Genomic DNA, 15,317 nt, shown 5'->3' with positions numbered 1-15,317 from the left:
TATTTGATCTTAGTAAACGAGGAATAGACACAGTTTCTATGCAATGTTCTACACTAGTATTAATATCAATTAAATTGGTGCAGTAGAGACTGTGATTTGGATTTTTGGTTACTAGTCAAACGGTATTTAACATCTTGGAAATGTTATCCGACAGAAGATCTGCCCCGATTCTACTTGGGTGTAAGCCATCAGCGCGGAAGAGCCTTGGTCGCTCCCAAAACAGATTCCAATTATTTACAAAAATCAGTTTCTGCTCATTGCACCATGACAATAACCATTCATTTAGCACGAATAATCTACTGAACTTTTCATGCCCTCGTCGGTACGTAGGAAACGGTCCAGACACAATAATCGATGTTTCAGGCGATGTGCTGCGTACCGTATCGATAAGGCTCCTGAAGTCTTTCTTCAGAACCTCCGTGTGTTGCAGCCTAATGTCGTTAGCTCCCACGTGCAGCACAACAGCTCCGACGCGCTCGTCACCGTTCAAGATCTCAGTTACCCGCGCAGTGATATCGAGAACACGAGCACCAGGAAAGCAGTGACTGCACCTTACTTTTACCTAACGTAGCGTGGACGTGTCGGACTGTGGAATTGCCGATGATCACAGCATCGCGTTCCGTTTCACGAAGAGGAGAGAATAGGTTCTGAGTGGAGATCTCGAAAACCGGGAGGGGTGAAAAGATTCTTGTCCTGGCTCGCGGCTTCCGCGGAACCACCCAGGCTTCGTGGTGATGTGTTGGAGCCGGAGTGAATGAAACCATGGCTGATCGTGACCTGGACGCTCGGGACCAATGCTGAGAAACGCACGGATTAGACGAGGTCAGGGTCAGCGGGTTACTAACGTTAATCACTGATCCGTGTGCATCAGCGCGTGATGTTTCAAGAGCTAAACGCCGGTCTCTCAGCTCAGCTTGTCTCTCTAGAAGGTCACGGATCTGCTTTTCTACAGCTTCTAATTCAGACTGCACCGCGAGCAATTCAGATTTGTTCTCATCTGCACCAAAAGGTAAATAACATACACCTGATATGTTCGCCATTTTAACAGATGGACAGTAAGTTAGCAATGATGCAACCAGTGATGCTATTAATATTTATACTAATTTATGACTCAAGTCTTGGGTAAAAACCGTCTTTTTAGTGGTATGGCTGTAATGTAGACGCACAATAGACGGGAAAACAAACAAACTCACAGCAGGCAACGAGGCTGACAAAAGCAGTCGATCGCAGGGCGAGCAGCAGTGAAGCAGTGTCTCGCTCTACGACCAACAATCAATGTTCAAACCGTATTTGCGGTTCCAGCCGTATAATGGCCAACAGTCCGAGTTGTAATTATGAGTTAAATGATGGTTCAGAACAGAATAAAGAGAGAAATACGGAAAAACAGAAGGAAATACGAAGCTAATACGAGGCTTAGACAGCCACGACGCAAACAAACTCACAGCTCACAGCAGGCAGCGAGGCAGTTGTACTGCTTAATATTTTGTGGAAATATAATGGACACTTTTTTCAGGATGAGCAATAGAAAGTTCAAAAGAACAGCATTTATTTGCCATAGAAATATTTTGTAATAATGTAAAAGTCATGAGTGTCACGCTTGATTAATTTAATGAAACATAATGAAACATACTGAATAATAAAAAAAAAAAAATGTATTGATGCCAAAATTTTGAACAGTAGTGTACATCGCTTTTTTTAACTAGAATTATGGAAGAAGTTAACAATATTTATAGAGTTAACAACAAATTTGTTTTTACTATATACAGCTGGAATAATGGCTTGATACCAATTTGTCACATAGAATATAAACCTTACTCAGCACTGTGACTCTTACCTTGAATCCCTTTAGGACCAGGTGGGCCTGTTTGGCCTTGAGGTCCAGGGTCCCCTTGTTGCCCTCGTCGCCCATTTGACCCCATCATACATGGTCCAGGAGGACCAGTTGGACCTCTGGAGCCTTTCACACCACCAGCTCCTTGACATCCCATGTCACCTGTCAGTCCAACAAGATTATCTCCCTGGGAAGAGAAAAAGGGTTTTTAAAAAGAAATTAATGTCTTTACATAAAATCATCCAAAATTCATATGAAGAAAAGGTTCAGTAATGAACTGTCCAATTACATGAAATTATATTAATTGCTCATAACACATTGTAACTAGTTAAGGAGTCGTATGTATATAGTACAGCACAACTTTTTTATGAATGTTTATGACGCACCAGAGATCCAGGATCTCCAGGAGCACCAATCTTCCCATCAGCCCCATTCTTCCCATTACACCCTGGGTTTCCATATGGTCCAGCAGATCCTGGGTCACCTTTCACCCCTTTAACATAATGCAAAAATTCCATTACAATTTCTGACAATTGCACGTCTGTTCACATGTAAAATTAAGATGAGGGATTTGATGGATAACTTGATCAGAAAAAAGAGAAGAAATATAAAACCTCTTTCAAAAGTCTGGGATTATGCTCAGGGATCAAGAAACTGCACTGCAATTCTACCATCAAATATTTAACATCAAACCAATTCATGCTTTATTATTCTATTTAAAATATCCTTAGTTGTTAGACATATCAAACAATAATTTATAAATTGCAAATATGCCATTCACCCTTTGTGCATGACACCATAACACCTCCTTTCTCTCCTTTAATCCCTCGGACACCTGTGAAGCCTCTGGGACCCTGAGAAACAACAACAGACACAAACAAAAAATATATCCTTAGATACACAAACATATACAAGCACAATACAAACTTATTTTGAATCTCAACCAGGTTTACTTACAGTAACACCTCCCACACCCCTCTCTCCGATGAGTCCGATATCACCAGTGGGACCCCGGAACCCTTTTCGCCCAGGATCACCAGGGTCACCCGGAGGGCCTTGGAGACCAAGATCGCCGGGTAGATCACTAGGTGGGTCACATGAACATCCCCCATCAGGACCTGAAAGGGAACACAAAAAATATAATAAGCACAGGTGCTCAAACTTTGGTTAGAAAATATGCTTTTCCGCCCCCTAATGGGCACTGATACACACTACACACAACTTTACAGCTAGGAAAAAAGAACCAGAATAAAGCAGCACCATGGACAGCACCAGATAAGATTCTCTTATACTTATGAGCAGGTTCTGCACATTCATATCAGTCATTCACACAGATACCTCATCCTGTATGTTCAATTATTACATATTTTGCCTAATTTGATAATGCTTCAGCTACAAACAAGCTGCTCACTTTAAAACATTTTACTATGTTTAACATTTTTTTGAAAAATATGAAAAAGTGCACATATAGACCTATTCATGAGATAAATCATAGATTGTAGTATATAGTATAGACTATTAACTAAAATAGTGTCACTAAAAAGTTTTTGGACACTTAATGTGATTAAAGTCATTAAAAATGACTAAAAATGTATAAAAATGACAAAATGTACTATTTATAATAGAATAATAGAATAATTTTTATTTTGTTTTAACATTTTGGTAAAAACATATACTGATCAAACATGAAACTGCTCTTTCTGATTTAACTGACTTAACACTTCTTTCAAAGTAATTTTTTGGGATAAGTTTTGGGTAATTTAAAGAAATTCAAAAGAAGTCTCTTATGCTCAACAAGGGCTGCTTTATTTGTTAAAGCTTCAGTGTATTATTGTGAAATATTATTACAATTTAAAATAACTATTTTCTATTTTAATATATTTTAAAATGTAATTTATTCCTGTGATGCAAACCTGCATTTTCAGCATCATTACTACAGTCTTTAGTGTCACATGATCCTTCAGTAATCATTCTAATAGACTGATTTGCTGCTTAAGAAACACTTATTTTTATATTATCAGCAATTTAAGATCATATGTCAATGTCTTAAAACTCACCTTTTCTCCCCTGGACACCTGGTAATCCGAAAGGCCCTCTCTCTCCAACCTGTCCAGATTCTCCACGTTCTCCAGGAAGGCAGTAGTAACCTACATCACAGACAGATACTCTCATCACTGTGTATTAGCTGTACTTATTTTGAACTATAGTGTACTGTCTTATGTATTTAGGTATGATGTTACTTGCATAAATGTGTTGGATAAATGTATGTAGCATGTTACAGTTAAAATGTTGTGCTCACCGCAAACTGTTCACTCGAAACACATGACGAGACAAATGTTGACATCATGATAGGATTGACATGCACACAAAAACAACATGCGAGCAGGCAAACAAAAAATTATGACAATGCTTTAGAAGGACATACAATAACTTCATTGATCATGCACAGACATGTACATTATCAGTAATACCTACAAAATGAGACATATGTTAGTGTGTCTACATTAAGCATGATAAAATGTTTATTTGAGTTAATTACAAATCAAATGAAAATATGTCAAAGTATAAAAAAGACATTCCAAGGAAAAAGACAATCACAAAAGTAGACAGGCACTAAGGGAAGTAGGTAAATGCTTACATGATTTCAAAAGTTTAATTGTAAAGACTAATGGCTTTGAGTCTCCCTCTAACATTCATTTTATACATGTATGTGCAGGTATGTGCAGATGTGACTGAATCACAATGTCATCGGGGCTGGTTAAGACAGACAAAGGAAAATGGAAGAATGCGTGGAAAAAAATCCACATCCACTCACCGGGAATGCCAGGATTTCCTTGTGGTCCTTTACGTCCAGGAGGGCCTCGTTTTCCAGGTTCCCCTAGATGAAAAGTCATGATGTTACTAACTCACATTACAAAAGTATTAAAAGATCTCTTTTCTTCTCTGTCTTCTCTGTGTTGGGGCAGTCATGGCCTAATGTTAACAGAGTTGGACTGGTGACCCAAAGGTTGCTCGTTCGATTCCAGTACCGGCAGGAATATGACTGAGGTGTCCTTGAGCAAGGCACCTAACCCCCAATCGCTCCCCGGGCGCCACTCAAGGCTGCCCGCTGCTCCGGGTGTGTGTATCCATGTTTGCTGTGTGTGTGTTCACTGCTCACTACTCTGCTCCTAATGTGTGTGCACTTACTTGGATGGGTTAAATGCAGAGGTCAAATTCCAAGCATGGGTTGCCATCACGTGTCACTTTCACTTTCTCTCTCATAAATGGAAAGAGTACGATAACAATACACTACCGTATTTGAGGTCAGTAAAGTTTGGGGTCACTAAGGTTTCCCTTCGTCAGTTCACTATCACATATGTCATAACTGACGAAATGGGGATCTCGTTTGAGAGACCAATCTACTTTGAGTGTAAACAAAACGAGCCAATGCACATTGGCATGCGATAGTTGTAGCAGGTGCTGCGCCTTTGTCTTTCGCTTTGGAGCCATCGGGGAATGCTGTTCCCGCTCTGCAATCTTATCTGAGAGTGTTTTAACTGTAAGTCTGCTTCTTCAGGACAATGCCTCTTTAAGCTGGTGTTGGTGTAACAGCACAGGCAGCGCTGGCCGCGATCTCACAGAGAGCAACACAGCTGTTTTCACAGCTCAGAATGTTGCACCTTCAATGAGAATGTGAGTGCTCACATTAGGCTTGCACTATCATCCTGTTTGTGTAGCCGCAGTCATCCCTGGGTGCTTCAGCACCAGAGAGAGCAGTTTCCTGAAAAAGCATACAGGGTTTGACACTGTGTCTTTTTCAAGATGTCATTCAAACCGTGTGTTTCTGGATGCAGTCCTTTCCTGTCCTTATTTGACGGCCACAATCACTGTTTCACATGCCTGGGCTTGAGCATGTTGAGACTGCGTTCGTGGGTGGTTCATGTTCTCTCATGAGAGCATGACCACGTCGGCACATTGTTCATCTCCCCTTTCTCTTAAAGGCTTGAGCGACCTAGAGTCAGCTGCTCTTCCCTGGTGGAGGGCTGGGCGGAGAATCTTTTGTTTAATCAAATTCTGTTACACTCCAGTCCCTCTCTTTCGCCAGTGGACAGCAGTGTGCGGTTTGGGGGCGCCACCAGGCCTTCCCACGCACCCTCTGCCCCACCCTGAAACAAGGTACACAGGGACATGGTGTTCCGTCACCTCAGCCTGTTGGGACTTCGGGTCAACTGGGAAAAGAGCAAACTCTCCCCCGTGCAGAGGATCTCTTTACTTTGTATGGAGTTGGACTCGGTCAACCAGACAGTGCGACTCACAGAGGAGCGTCTTGATGTTGGTCGGTCGGTGTTGAACTGCTGAGCACGATCAAGAGCTGGACAGCGGTCACACAGAAACTTTTTAGAGGCCCCTGGGGCACATGTCATTCGTAGCTGCAGTAACGCGGCACGGATTGCTGTGGGCGGGGCCTCAACTGCATTGACACATCAATTGCCTTGAGTTGCTCACAGTATACCTTGTGCTGGGTTGCATTTTATTATCGCATGCCAATGTGCATTGGCTCATTTAGTTTAAACTCGAAGTAGATTGGTCTCTTAAGTGAAATCCCCATTTCGTCAGTTATGACATATGTCTCCGTTCCCTCGTCGGGGAACGAGGGTTACCATACGTAACCGAGACGTTTCTCATTGAAATAAATTAATATGCATTAAATGCATTAGACACATTAAATTTATCAAAAGTGAAAGTAAAGAAATCTATAATGTTACAAAAGATTTCTTTATCAAATAAATGCTGTTCTATTGAACTTTTTTATTCATCAAAGAATCCTTGAGAAAAAATGATAAGCAGCACAATACGGGTTATGAGCAACAAACTTCTGTATTCTGTACAACAGGTCACATCACTTCCGGATCAGGTCTTTTGTATGTGCTTCTTTATAGAGCTGTTTTAGCCAAGATGCCTTCAAAGGAGCGAGCAAAGATGACCATAACTGATGCCCATCACATATACAGAGGGATATCTAAAAGTTATTTTATTTTTCATCTTCTCACTAACATTTAGATTTTTTAAATGAATAAAACACCAAATATATAAAAGAACTAGCTGATTACCTTAAAAGTCCATAGATATCGCTGTCAGTTCATATTGAAATTAACACTTTTTCCGACAAGTGGATGCACTGAGACCAGTTTTCCTGTTTATTTATGTGACGTTAGACATAAAATCTACTGTTTTCAAGTTTCTTGAGCAGCACATCATCATATTAGTATAATTTCTGAAGGATCATATGAAGACTGGAGTAATGATGCCGTAAATCCAGCTTTGACATCAAAGATATAAATGACAGTTTAGAAAATATAAAACTAGAGAACACTTATTTTAAACTGCAATATTAATGTTTTTGCAGTATTTTTGATCAAATAAATGTAGCCTAGGTGAGAATAAGAGACTTCTTTAAAAAACATTTAAAAATCTCACCAACGCAAAACTTTTGTTAGTAGTAGTGTAAGTATATTGTATGTCTTATGTAGCATCCACTCACCAGGATTGTCATTCGGAGAGTCATAGTATGGGTATTTCTTCTGCTCCCAATATAAATAATTTCCCCCCCGGTGACAGACAGTTTTTAATATATATATATATATATTGAAAATGTGCTTCAGTACAGTCCAACTTTTTATGTTTGCCCCTAAAGGCCAATTCAGACTGCACAGACAAATGCCAACAAACAAGTTGGCTGTTGGATTTAGAATTTTCTGAAAAAAATTCACACTGATCCAACAAACTCCGACAGACTTCTTTGTTGGTGTATTTGTTGACGCTTGTCTGTGCGGTGTGAATTGGCCTTAACATGTCAGTCACACACATAATATTCTTTCAAATATTACAATCTCTAATAAAATTCTTACCGAGTATTATAATGGTCAGCCAAAATATGGGAAACAAATCTGAAATATTACCGTAGCTTACGAGTGAACTATATGTTTTTCCTGGGTCACCCTTTTCTCCTTTGAGTCCATTGAGACCCTGCAGACCAGATTCACCCATTGCACCTAAGAGCAAAGCAGAGCAGAGTTAGAACGAGAAATGAAAGAGTTAGAACGAGAACCGAGAAATGAAAAAGGAACCAGGCAGAAGGTTTGAGCCTAAGACCATAACTATGATTTACAATATACAAATGCCATAAAAAGATGATATTTATGATTATTCACACCTGTTACAGATGCTCCTGAATCACCAAGGGGACCAGGTATACCTATCATCCCTCTATCCCCAGGTGGCCCGGCGGCACCAGGGAGCCCACGATCTCCAGGTGGTCCTACAACACACATTAATATAACATCATTTTTTAAATAAAAGGAAAATTTATTTTTAACACATTTTTAAATCAAATCATACATTATTATATATATATATATATATATATATATATATATAAATATATATATAAATATTACTGTGCATATCTTTAAAATAGATGGTTCCCCAGAGGTTTGACATTTAGAGACTTTCTCGCTCATTGTGACAACTAACCTATGCCACTCCCACACTATAGACCAGGGGTGTCCAAACTCAGTCCTGGAGGGCCACTGTCCTGCAGAGTTTAGCTCCAACCCCAGTTAAAAACACCTGGACCACCAGCTAATCAAGGTCTTATAGGCTAGAAACTTCCAGGCAGGTGTGTTGAGTCTGGCTAGAGCTAAACTCTGCAGGACAGTGGCCCTCCAGGACTGAGTTTGGACACCCCTGCTATAGACGCTTCAAAGTAACCAGAGAGCAACTTTTCCAAAGCCATTTTAAGGCAAACCTCCAAGGTTAGCAAAAAATAGTGTAATGCTGCGATACACAGGGAAGGAGACCAGAGGCCTTTTTGTCAATGGAGGAGAGGCTTTAATACATTGAATAAACAGCTTTTGTTGGAAAACAGCTTATCACTGGATAGTTCACCCAAAAATACAAATTCTGTCATGTTTTACTCACCCTCAAGTTTCTCAAATTTCTTTGTTCTGTTGAACGCAAAGAAGATATTCTGAAGAATGGAAGTCAATGGAGGCCATCATTTGTTTGGTTACCAACATTCTTCAAAATATCTTCTGTTGTGTTCAACAGAAGAAAGAAACTCATAAAGGTTTTGGAACAACTTAAGGGTGAGTAAATTATGAAAGAATTTTCATATTTGGGTGAACTATCCCTTTAAGAAAATCATATTCAACATATTTGCCCTTAAAGTGGAAAATAAGCAGTAGGTTATTATTATCTAGTAAATGGATTTCCACTCTAATCAAAAATTAGATTACAAACACAATAAATGTAAATATTTAAAATAATATGATGAAAACAATATGTTTTGTTATAGCTTTTGTAGCAAGGGCGTCCGTCATCTTGCATTACTACCACCTGTGATGTCACAGGGTTGGTTGGCTCCCATGGATTTATAAAGATTATTATAGTTTAATTTCTGGTCTTGGATTTTTCTGTTTAGTTGCTGTCATCGTTGTCAATAGATAGACTTGCAACCAATAAGTCAGGACTCCAGCAGTGCAGGAAAAAATGTATTTGCATGATGTGCAAAAGGATCAAAAAAAGATGATGACAAGGAAGATGACGGGATTTTGAATCATTTTGAATCAAAGATTATGTTTCTTTTTTTCAGTTTTATAGGAGAAGTCAGGGACAATTTGGCGGCAGTTAGGATTCAGTTTATGGCACTTCTCATTCATTTCTATGGAATCCGCAAACAGTGACTGACTGTTGATTGAGAAACACCCACTGACTTTTCTCTATTTACAGATATAATGAGACATGCACGTAGTGTCGTATGTACATATTTTCCCACAAAAAACATCCTGTCAGGTCTAAAATATAAACTCTTATAATAGGCTTATCATAGTGAATCAGACAAAAACACATTTTGGAAGAAGGATTAATAATGCATTGACTCTTTTAAATTTAAATTTTGAACAGAAAAATGCACATAGTGTACCTTTAACTTCACTGAAGCATTAATAAATTTAAGCAAGTCATAAAGTGAAACACCAATTGTACAGATTTCACATGTTTACAATATGGTTATGTACTAATGTTAACTCTATTACCTGTAACATAGTTATAATTATACTGTGGCTTTCCTTTAGGTCCGGGGTCACCTGGGAAGCCCTGTCACACATTCACAGCAGCAGCGTCAGTGAACAAATGACAATACACCACAGGTTTAAATATCTCTCACTAAATCTCTATCTTTCAAAGTTCATACAATGCAACTGAGCAAAATTTAAAATGTAGATGAAAAGTCTATTCAGAATGTGTGTCTGACCTTTTGTCCTGGATTGCCAAATAGACCAGGGAGACCGTTTTCCCCGAGTTTCCCCTGTATATGTAAAAAACATAACAACAGAAGAGACAAACAGTGTAATTCAACAAAGCTATTATGTTAATATAAATGAATAATTATTAATATTAATGAAGAATTATTAACACATGTACCTTGGGTCCTTGAAAACCTGTTCGGCCCGGAAATCCAGGAGGGCCCTATGATTATTTAAAAAATAAACTATATTAAGATCTAGTACAACAACATCTACGACTGAAAAACTGCACAAAGGATGGTTTTGAGTTAAACTACTTAAAATAGATCTGAATGTGTAAAATTAGTGGAATTTGATGTGTTGGATTGGTTCATTTTCAATGTTTTGACTGGTTGGTTTGGAATGGTTGAATTTTTATTATTTTTTTGTTATTAGATGGTTTGTAGTGTTATTGGTTGGTTAGAGTGTTAGAATGGTTGGTTTGAGGGGTTATGCAGGAATTATTGCGGTGTTGGCGTCTTGTGGATTAATTGATATGGAAATGGGTAAATAGTCTTACTCTGGGTCCAGAGAACCCAATTATGCCTTTCTCTCCTTTTTCTGCTGGAGGCCCTTCAAAACCCTGAGAAACAGAAATTAATGTAAAACCACATTATTGCTTGAACTAATGTAGATCTCATACTACTGCATGCTACATTATTTCAGAACTAATTAGGTCTAATTATTTAAATGTACAATACTTACGTCAGGGCCAGGAATTCCACAAGGTCCTTCTTGTCCCTTTTCCCCCTACAAACAAAGTTATAAGTATTCTTTTTAAATCCACCATCATTTACTACCTGGCATCCTTATAAAATCTTAGCAACTGAAAACTCATTTCACATTTCACTCATTTTACCTTATCGCCTTTTACATAGTTTTCTAGGTTGGGCTCCACATATTCAAATGGACCTGGATCCCCCTGAGGACCTTGAACCCCCTGTAAGAGAATCAAGGTGACATCATTAAACACAGCTTTACTTGTATTCTGTAAATTCAGTAATACCATGTGTCTTATTTACTTCATCTCCTTTTGGTCCAGGCAGTGATCTTCCGGGGTCTCCCTACAGGGAAACAGAGCAAAAATTAATTAAAAAAAGGTAAAATAATCTAAATGGTTCCATATTACTCACAGATGGCAGTCAGAGAACAAGCAGAATTCATGTCAAATTAGGGTTAGGTGGGGGGACGGCGGTGTGGGAGAGTCAACGAACATGCTGTTCCTCGTTCGCGGCACTCTCGGAGGAGATGAGGAGGGTATTCGACCGAGCAGTCGCAGGGAGAGAAGCGTCTCGTCGGCTCGTGGACCTCACTCAGGGAGAAGGATCTGTCGCTGAGTATTCCATTGAGTTTTGTACCCTTGCCGCAGAGTGTCGCTGGAACGAGGAGGCGCAGTGGGATGTCTTCCTGCATGGGCTGGCTGATCGCATCCAACGCGAGATTTACTCCCTGGATCTACCCACAAGTCTCAACGGATTGATTGACCTGGCTCTGCAAGTGGACACTCGCCTACATCGTCTGGAGCAGCGCAACCGTTCCATTCCGATTTCCAGAGATTATGGATTCCACCAAACAAGTGGTCATGATGCGGTCAGCCCCGTCAACGATCCGGAGCCCATGCAGGTGGGTCGAGCCCGGCTCTCCCGGGAGGAGAGGGAGAGAAGGAGATCCCGGGGATTATGCCTCTATTGCGGAGGTTCGGGGCACTTCCTCAATAACTGCCCCGTAAAAGAGCGAGCCCGGCAGTAGAGAAGAGGATTCTGTCGGGCGTGGTCTCCATCCAGAAACCCTCTTCCACCCTCCTTCCGTTGAGATTGCAGTGGGCAACTCAGACTCATCACTGCCAAGCCCTAATCGACTCCGGAGCGGAAGGTATCTTTATGGACTACACCCTAGCACACAAACTTCAGATACCCACCATACCCCTCACCAACAAGATCTCTGTCAACGCACTCAATGGACAAGAATTACCCACAATATCTTACTCCACCGTTCAGTTAACACTCATCACTTCCGGCAATCATTCCGAAGATTTGTCTTTTCTGCTCCTTGACTCCCCTACCATCCCCATTGTCCTCGGTCATCCCTGGCTCGTGCAGCATAACCCCAGGGTTAACTGGGGACATAACTCCATTTCTGCCTGGAGTACTGAGTTGAAGGGGGTGGATTGGAATCCACTGCTGCTTCAATGTATATGTAATGATTGATTATAATTAAGGTATTAATCAATATTTTTCCTTCTAAATATCAAATGAATTGAATGACTTCTCTGGAGATTTTACTTTATTTATATAAGTTACCAGTGTGATTACTGAAATGTTCTTTTCATGTATTCTTTAATGTCTGTATTTGATATCTGAATGCAGTGCTTGCTTATTTAACACAGCTTCAAGAAATGAAATAGGGACTTGTTTTGTGTTTGAGAAAGGTCTTCAATGTGTTAAAACATAAAGGTGTCATTGAAGCCAATCGTTTAAGGGGCCATTTCTTTGTTAAAGCCTTTCTTTCCAGTTAGACTAAAGTTTAGCTATCCTTGAGAGAAAGAACGCATTATCTTGATGTTTTGAGAGGACTCTCCTGTTTATAGTGAGAGCCTGGCCAAATCCAACCTTGGAAAAGCTGTGTGTCGGTGTGTGTGTTAGTCTTCTTGGTTACAGGTTAAGGAACCACTGGCATTATTGGAGATTGACTGAGTTGTTGTTCTGGACATGCTGGCGCCCAGCAACCCAAATCTGCGACCTGGAAGGTCATGACATGCCTAACTTCAGCTGCATAATCGATGGAGATATGCTTCAGTCTATCTGTATATGTGTGGAAAATTACTGTGTTTATCTATTTCATAGCCAATGAGAATCATTCATCCTGTAAGCAATGACGTAGCTTAGACCTTGGAAATCGTATAACTGCTGTGATCTTTGTAACTGTAAGCGGGGCGGCCTACGATCTCCTGTGCGAGTATTGAAGCTGACTTCTGCTGATGAAACTGCAAACTATCTTCAGTAAATATTTTCTCAAATTTTTTATAATTCTGACTCTGGGTCTTCATTCTTCATATCTGGTTCTGGGTCTTTAACTGTATACCCCTTACAGAGTGTTATGCGTATTGTTTAATGTCTGCTGGTTCGTCTCTGTCCAGTTCTGTCTTGAAGGAGGAGCCGGTGAATTTGTCAAACGTGCCCGCTGAGGACCTCGACCTGAAGGAAGTGTTCAGTAAGTCCAGAGCTGCTTCTCTTCCTCCGCATCGTCCCTATGACTGTGCTATAGATCTTCTGCCAGGTACGTCTCCGCCTAAGGGCAAGTTATACTCTCTTTCCATTCCCGAGAGGGAGGCCATGGAGAAATACATTTCTGATTCTCTGACATCCAAGTTCATTCGACCTTCCTCTTCTCCAGCGGGGGCGGGGTTATTTTTTGTGGGGAAGAAGGACGGTTCCCTGCGACCGTGTATTGATTACCGGGGGCTGAACAACATCACGGTAAAGAATACCTATCCTTTGCCATTGATGTCTTCAGCCTTCGAGCGGTTGCAGGGAGCCTCGGTCTTCACTAAATTGGATCTACGTAATGCTTATCATTTGGTCCGCATCAGGAAGGGAGATGAATGGAAAACCGCTTTTAACACCCCCAGGGGGGATTTTGAATATTTGCTCATGCCCTTCGGGCTGTCCAACTCCCCAGCGGTTTTTCAGGCACTCGTCAATGATGTGCTGAGAGACATGGTAGACCAGTTCATATATGTCTACCTGGATGACATATTGATTTTTTCTTCGTCTCTCCAGGAACACGTTCAGCACGTCAGACGAGTGCTTCAGAGGTTGTTAGAGAATGGGCTTTTTGTCAAGGTGGAGAAATGCGCTTTTCATGCACAGTCTGTTCCTTTTCTAGGTCACATCGTCTCGTCTGAGGGAATGCGTATGGACCCCGACAAGATTAAGGCCGTGGTGGATTGGCCAAGTCCAGATTCCCGTAAGGGCCTACTGAGGTTTCTGGGGTTTGCCAATTTTTACCGACGTTTCATTCGTAATTTCGGCCAACTAGCCGCGCCTCTGACAGCCTTGACCTCCCCCAGGACGACGTTCAGGTGGTCCGATGCAGCCGAGGCTGCATTCGCTAACCTAATGAGCCGCTTTGTTTCCGCTCCCATTTTGATAGCCCCTGATCCATCACGTCAGTTCGTGGTGGAGGTCGATGCGTCAGAGGTGGGGGTAGGTGCGGTACTCTCCCAACGCTCTCCCTCAGACGACAAGGTGCACCCTTGCGCGTTTTTTTCTCATCGCTTGTCGCCTACCGAACGTAACTATGACATTGGTAACAGGGAGTTGTTGGCGGTCAAGCTTGCGTTGGAGGAATGGCGACATTGGTTAGAGGGGTCGGGGGTGCCTTTCATAGTCTGGACTGACCACAAGAATCTGGAATACATTCAATCCGCTAAAAGACTCAACTCCAGGCAGGCTCGGTGGGCCCTTTTTTTCGGTCGTTTTGATTTTACTCTCTCGTACCGCCCGGGTTCCAAAAACATCAAACCCGATTCTTTATCTCGTATTTTTGATCCATCCACATGCCCATCTACTCCCGAGTGCATTTTACCCGAGACTCTATTTATCTCCACACTCACATGGGAGGTCGAATCGAAGGTCAAGACGGCCTTAGAAGGGGTAACGCCTCCGCCCGGAGGCCCACCGAATCGATTATTTGTGCCGGAGGGGTTGCGGTCCGACGTTATCCAGTGGGGTCATTGTTCTAACGTAGCTTGCCACCCAGGAGTAAACCGCACTAACTTTCTGGTCAAGCAACGATTCTGGTGGCCGTTGATGGCTCGCGACATTCGAGATTTTGTTTTGGCTTGTTCGGTCTGTGCCACTGGTAAGACTTCCAATCGACCCCCAGATGGGTTACTCCAACCGCTGTCTGTCCCTTCGAGACCCTGGTCCCATATTTCGCTAGATTTTATCACCGCCCTCCCGCCCTCTCAAGGTAAGACAGTCTTTTGACCGTAGTGGACCGGTTCTCGAAGGCGGCTCATTTCATTCCCTTGGCCAAATTACCATCTGCCAAGAGACAGCGGTGACTGTCATTGATCACGTCTTTCATCTACATGGCCTCCCGACGGACATGGTCTCTGACAGGGGGTCCCAATTTGTGTCCAAATTCTGGCAGGA

The 15,317-nt window shown here is 41.5% G+C and overlaps 1 protein-coding gene across 1 annotated transcript in view; it reads right to left on the bottom strand.

The window, feature by feature from the left end:
• Positions 1 to 15,317, bottom strand: part of col4a4 (collagen, type IV, alpha 4) — an 81,179-nt gene that overhangs the window by 17,121 nt on the left and 48,741 nt on the right. Inside the window, exons 12-26 of the mRNA XM_077207896.1 lie at positions 11,181 to 11,222; positions 11,018 to 11,098; positions 10,864 to 10,908; positions 10,679 to 10,741; positions 10,298 to 10,342; positions 10,128 to 10,181; positions 9,910 to 9,970; positions 8,028 to 8,132; positions 7,774 to 7,866; positions 4,647 to 4,709; positions 3,889 to 3,978; positions 2,789 to 2,949; positions 2,613 to 2,685; positions 2,218 to 2,324; positions 1,835 to 2,018 (exon numbers count right to left, since the gene is read on the bottom strand). Of these exons, the coding sequence (XP_077064011.1) occupies positions 1,835 to 2,018; positions 2,218 to 2,324; positions 2,613 to 2,685; positions 2,789 to 2,949; positions 3,889 to 3,978; positions 4,647 to 4,709; positions 7,774 to 7,866; positions 8,028 to 8,132; positions 9,910 to 9,970; positions 10,128 to 10,181; positions 10,298 to 10,342; positions 10,679 to 10,741; positions 10,864 to 10,908; positions 11,018 to 11,098; positions 11,181 to 11,222 (1,267 nt within the window). The remainder of the gene's footprint in view (positions 1 to 1,834; positions 2,019 to 2,217; positions 2,325 to 2,612; positions 2,686 to 2,788; positions 2,950 to 3,888; positions 3,979 to 4,646; positions 4,710 to 7,773; positions 7,867 to 8,027; positions 8,133 to 9,909; positions 9,971 to 10,127; positions 10,182 to 10,297; positions 10,343 to 10,678; positions 10,742 to 10,863; positions 10,909 to 11,017; positions 11,099 to 11,180; positions 11,223 to 15,317) is intronic.

Source organism: Siphateles boraxobius, unplaced genomic scaffold (genome assembly GCF_051911475.1).
Source record: "Siphateles boraxobius isolate OS27281-9 unplaced genomic scaffold, OSU_SipBor_1 6, whole genome shotgun sequence".
Taxonomy (NCBI): domain Eukaryota; kingdom Metazoa; phylum Chordata; class Actinopteri; order Cypriniformes; family Leuciscidae; genus Siphateles; species Siphateles boraxobius.
Note: the sequence above shows the minus strand (reverse complement) of the source record. Positions and strands in the feature narration are given on the sequence as shown.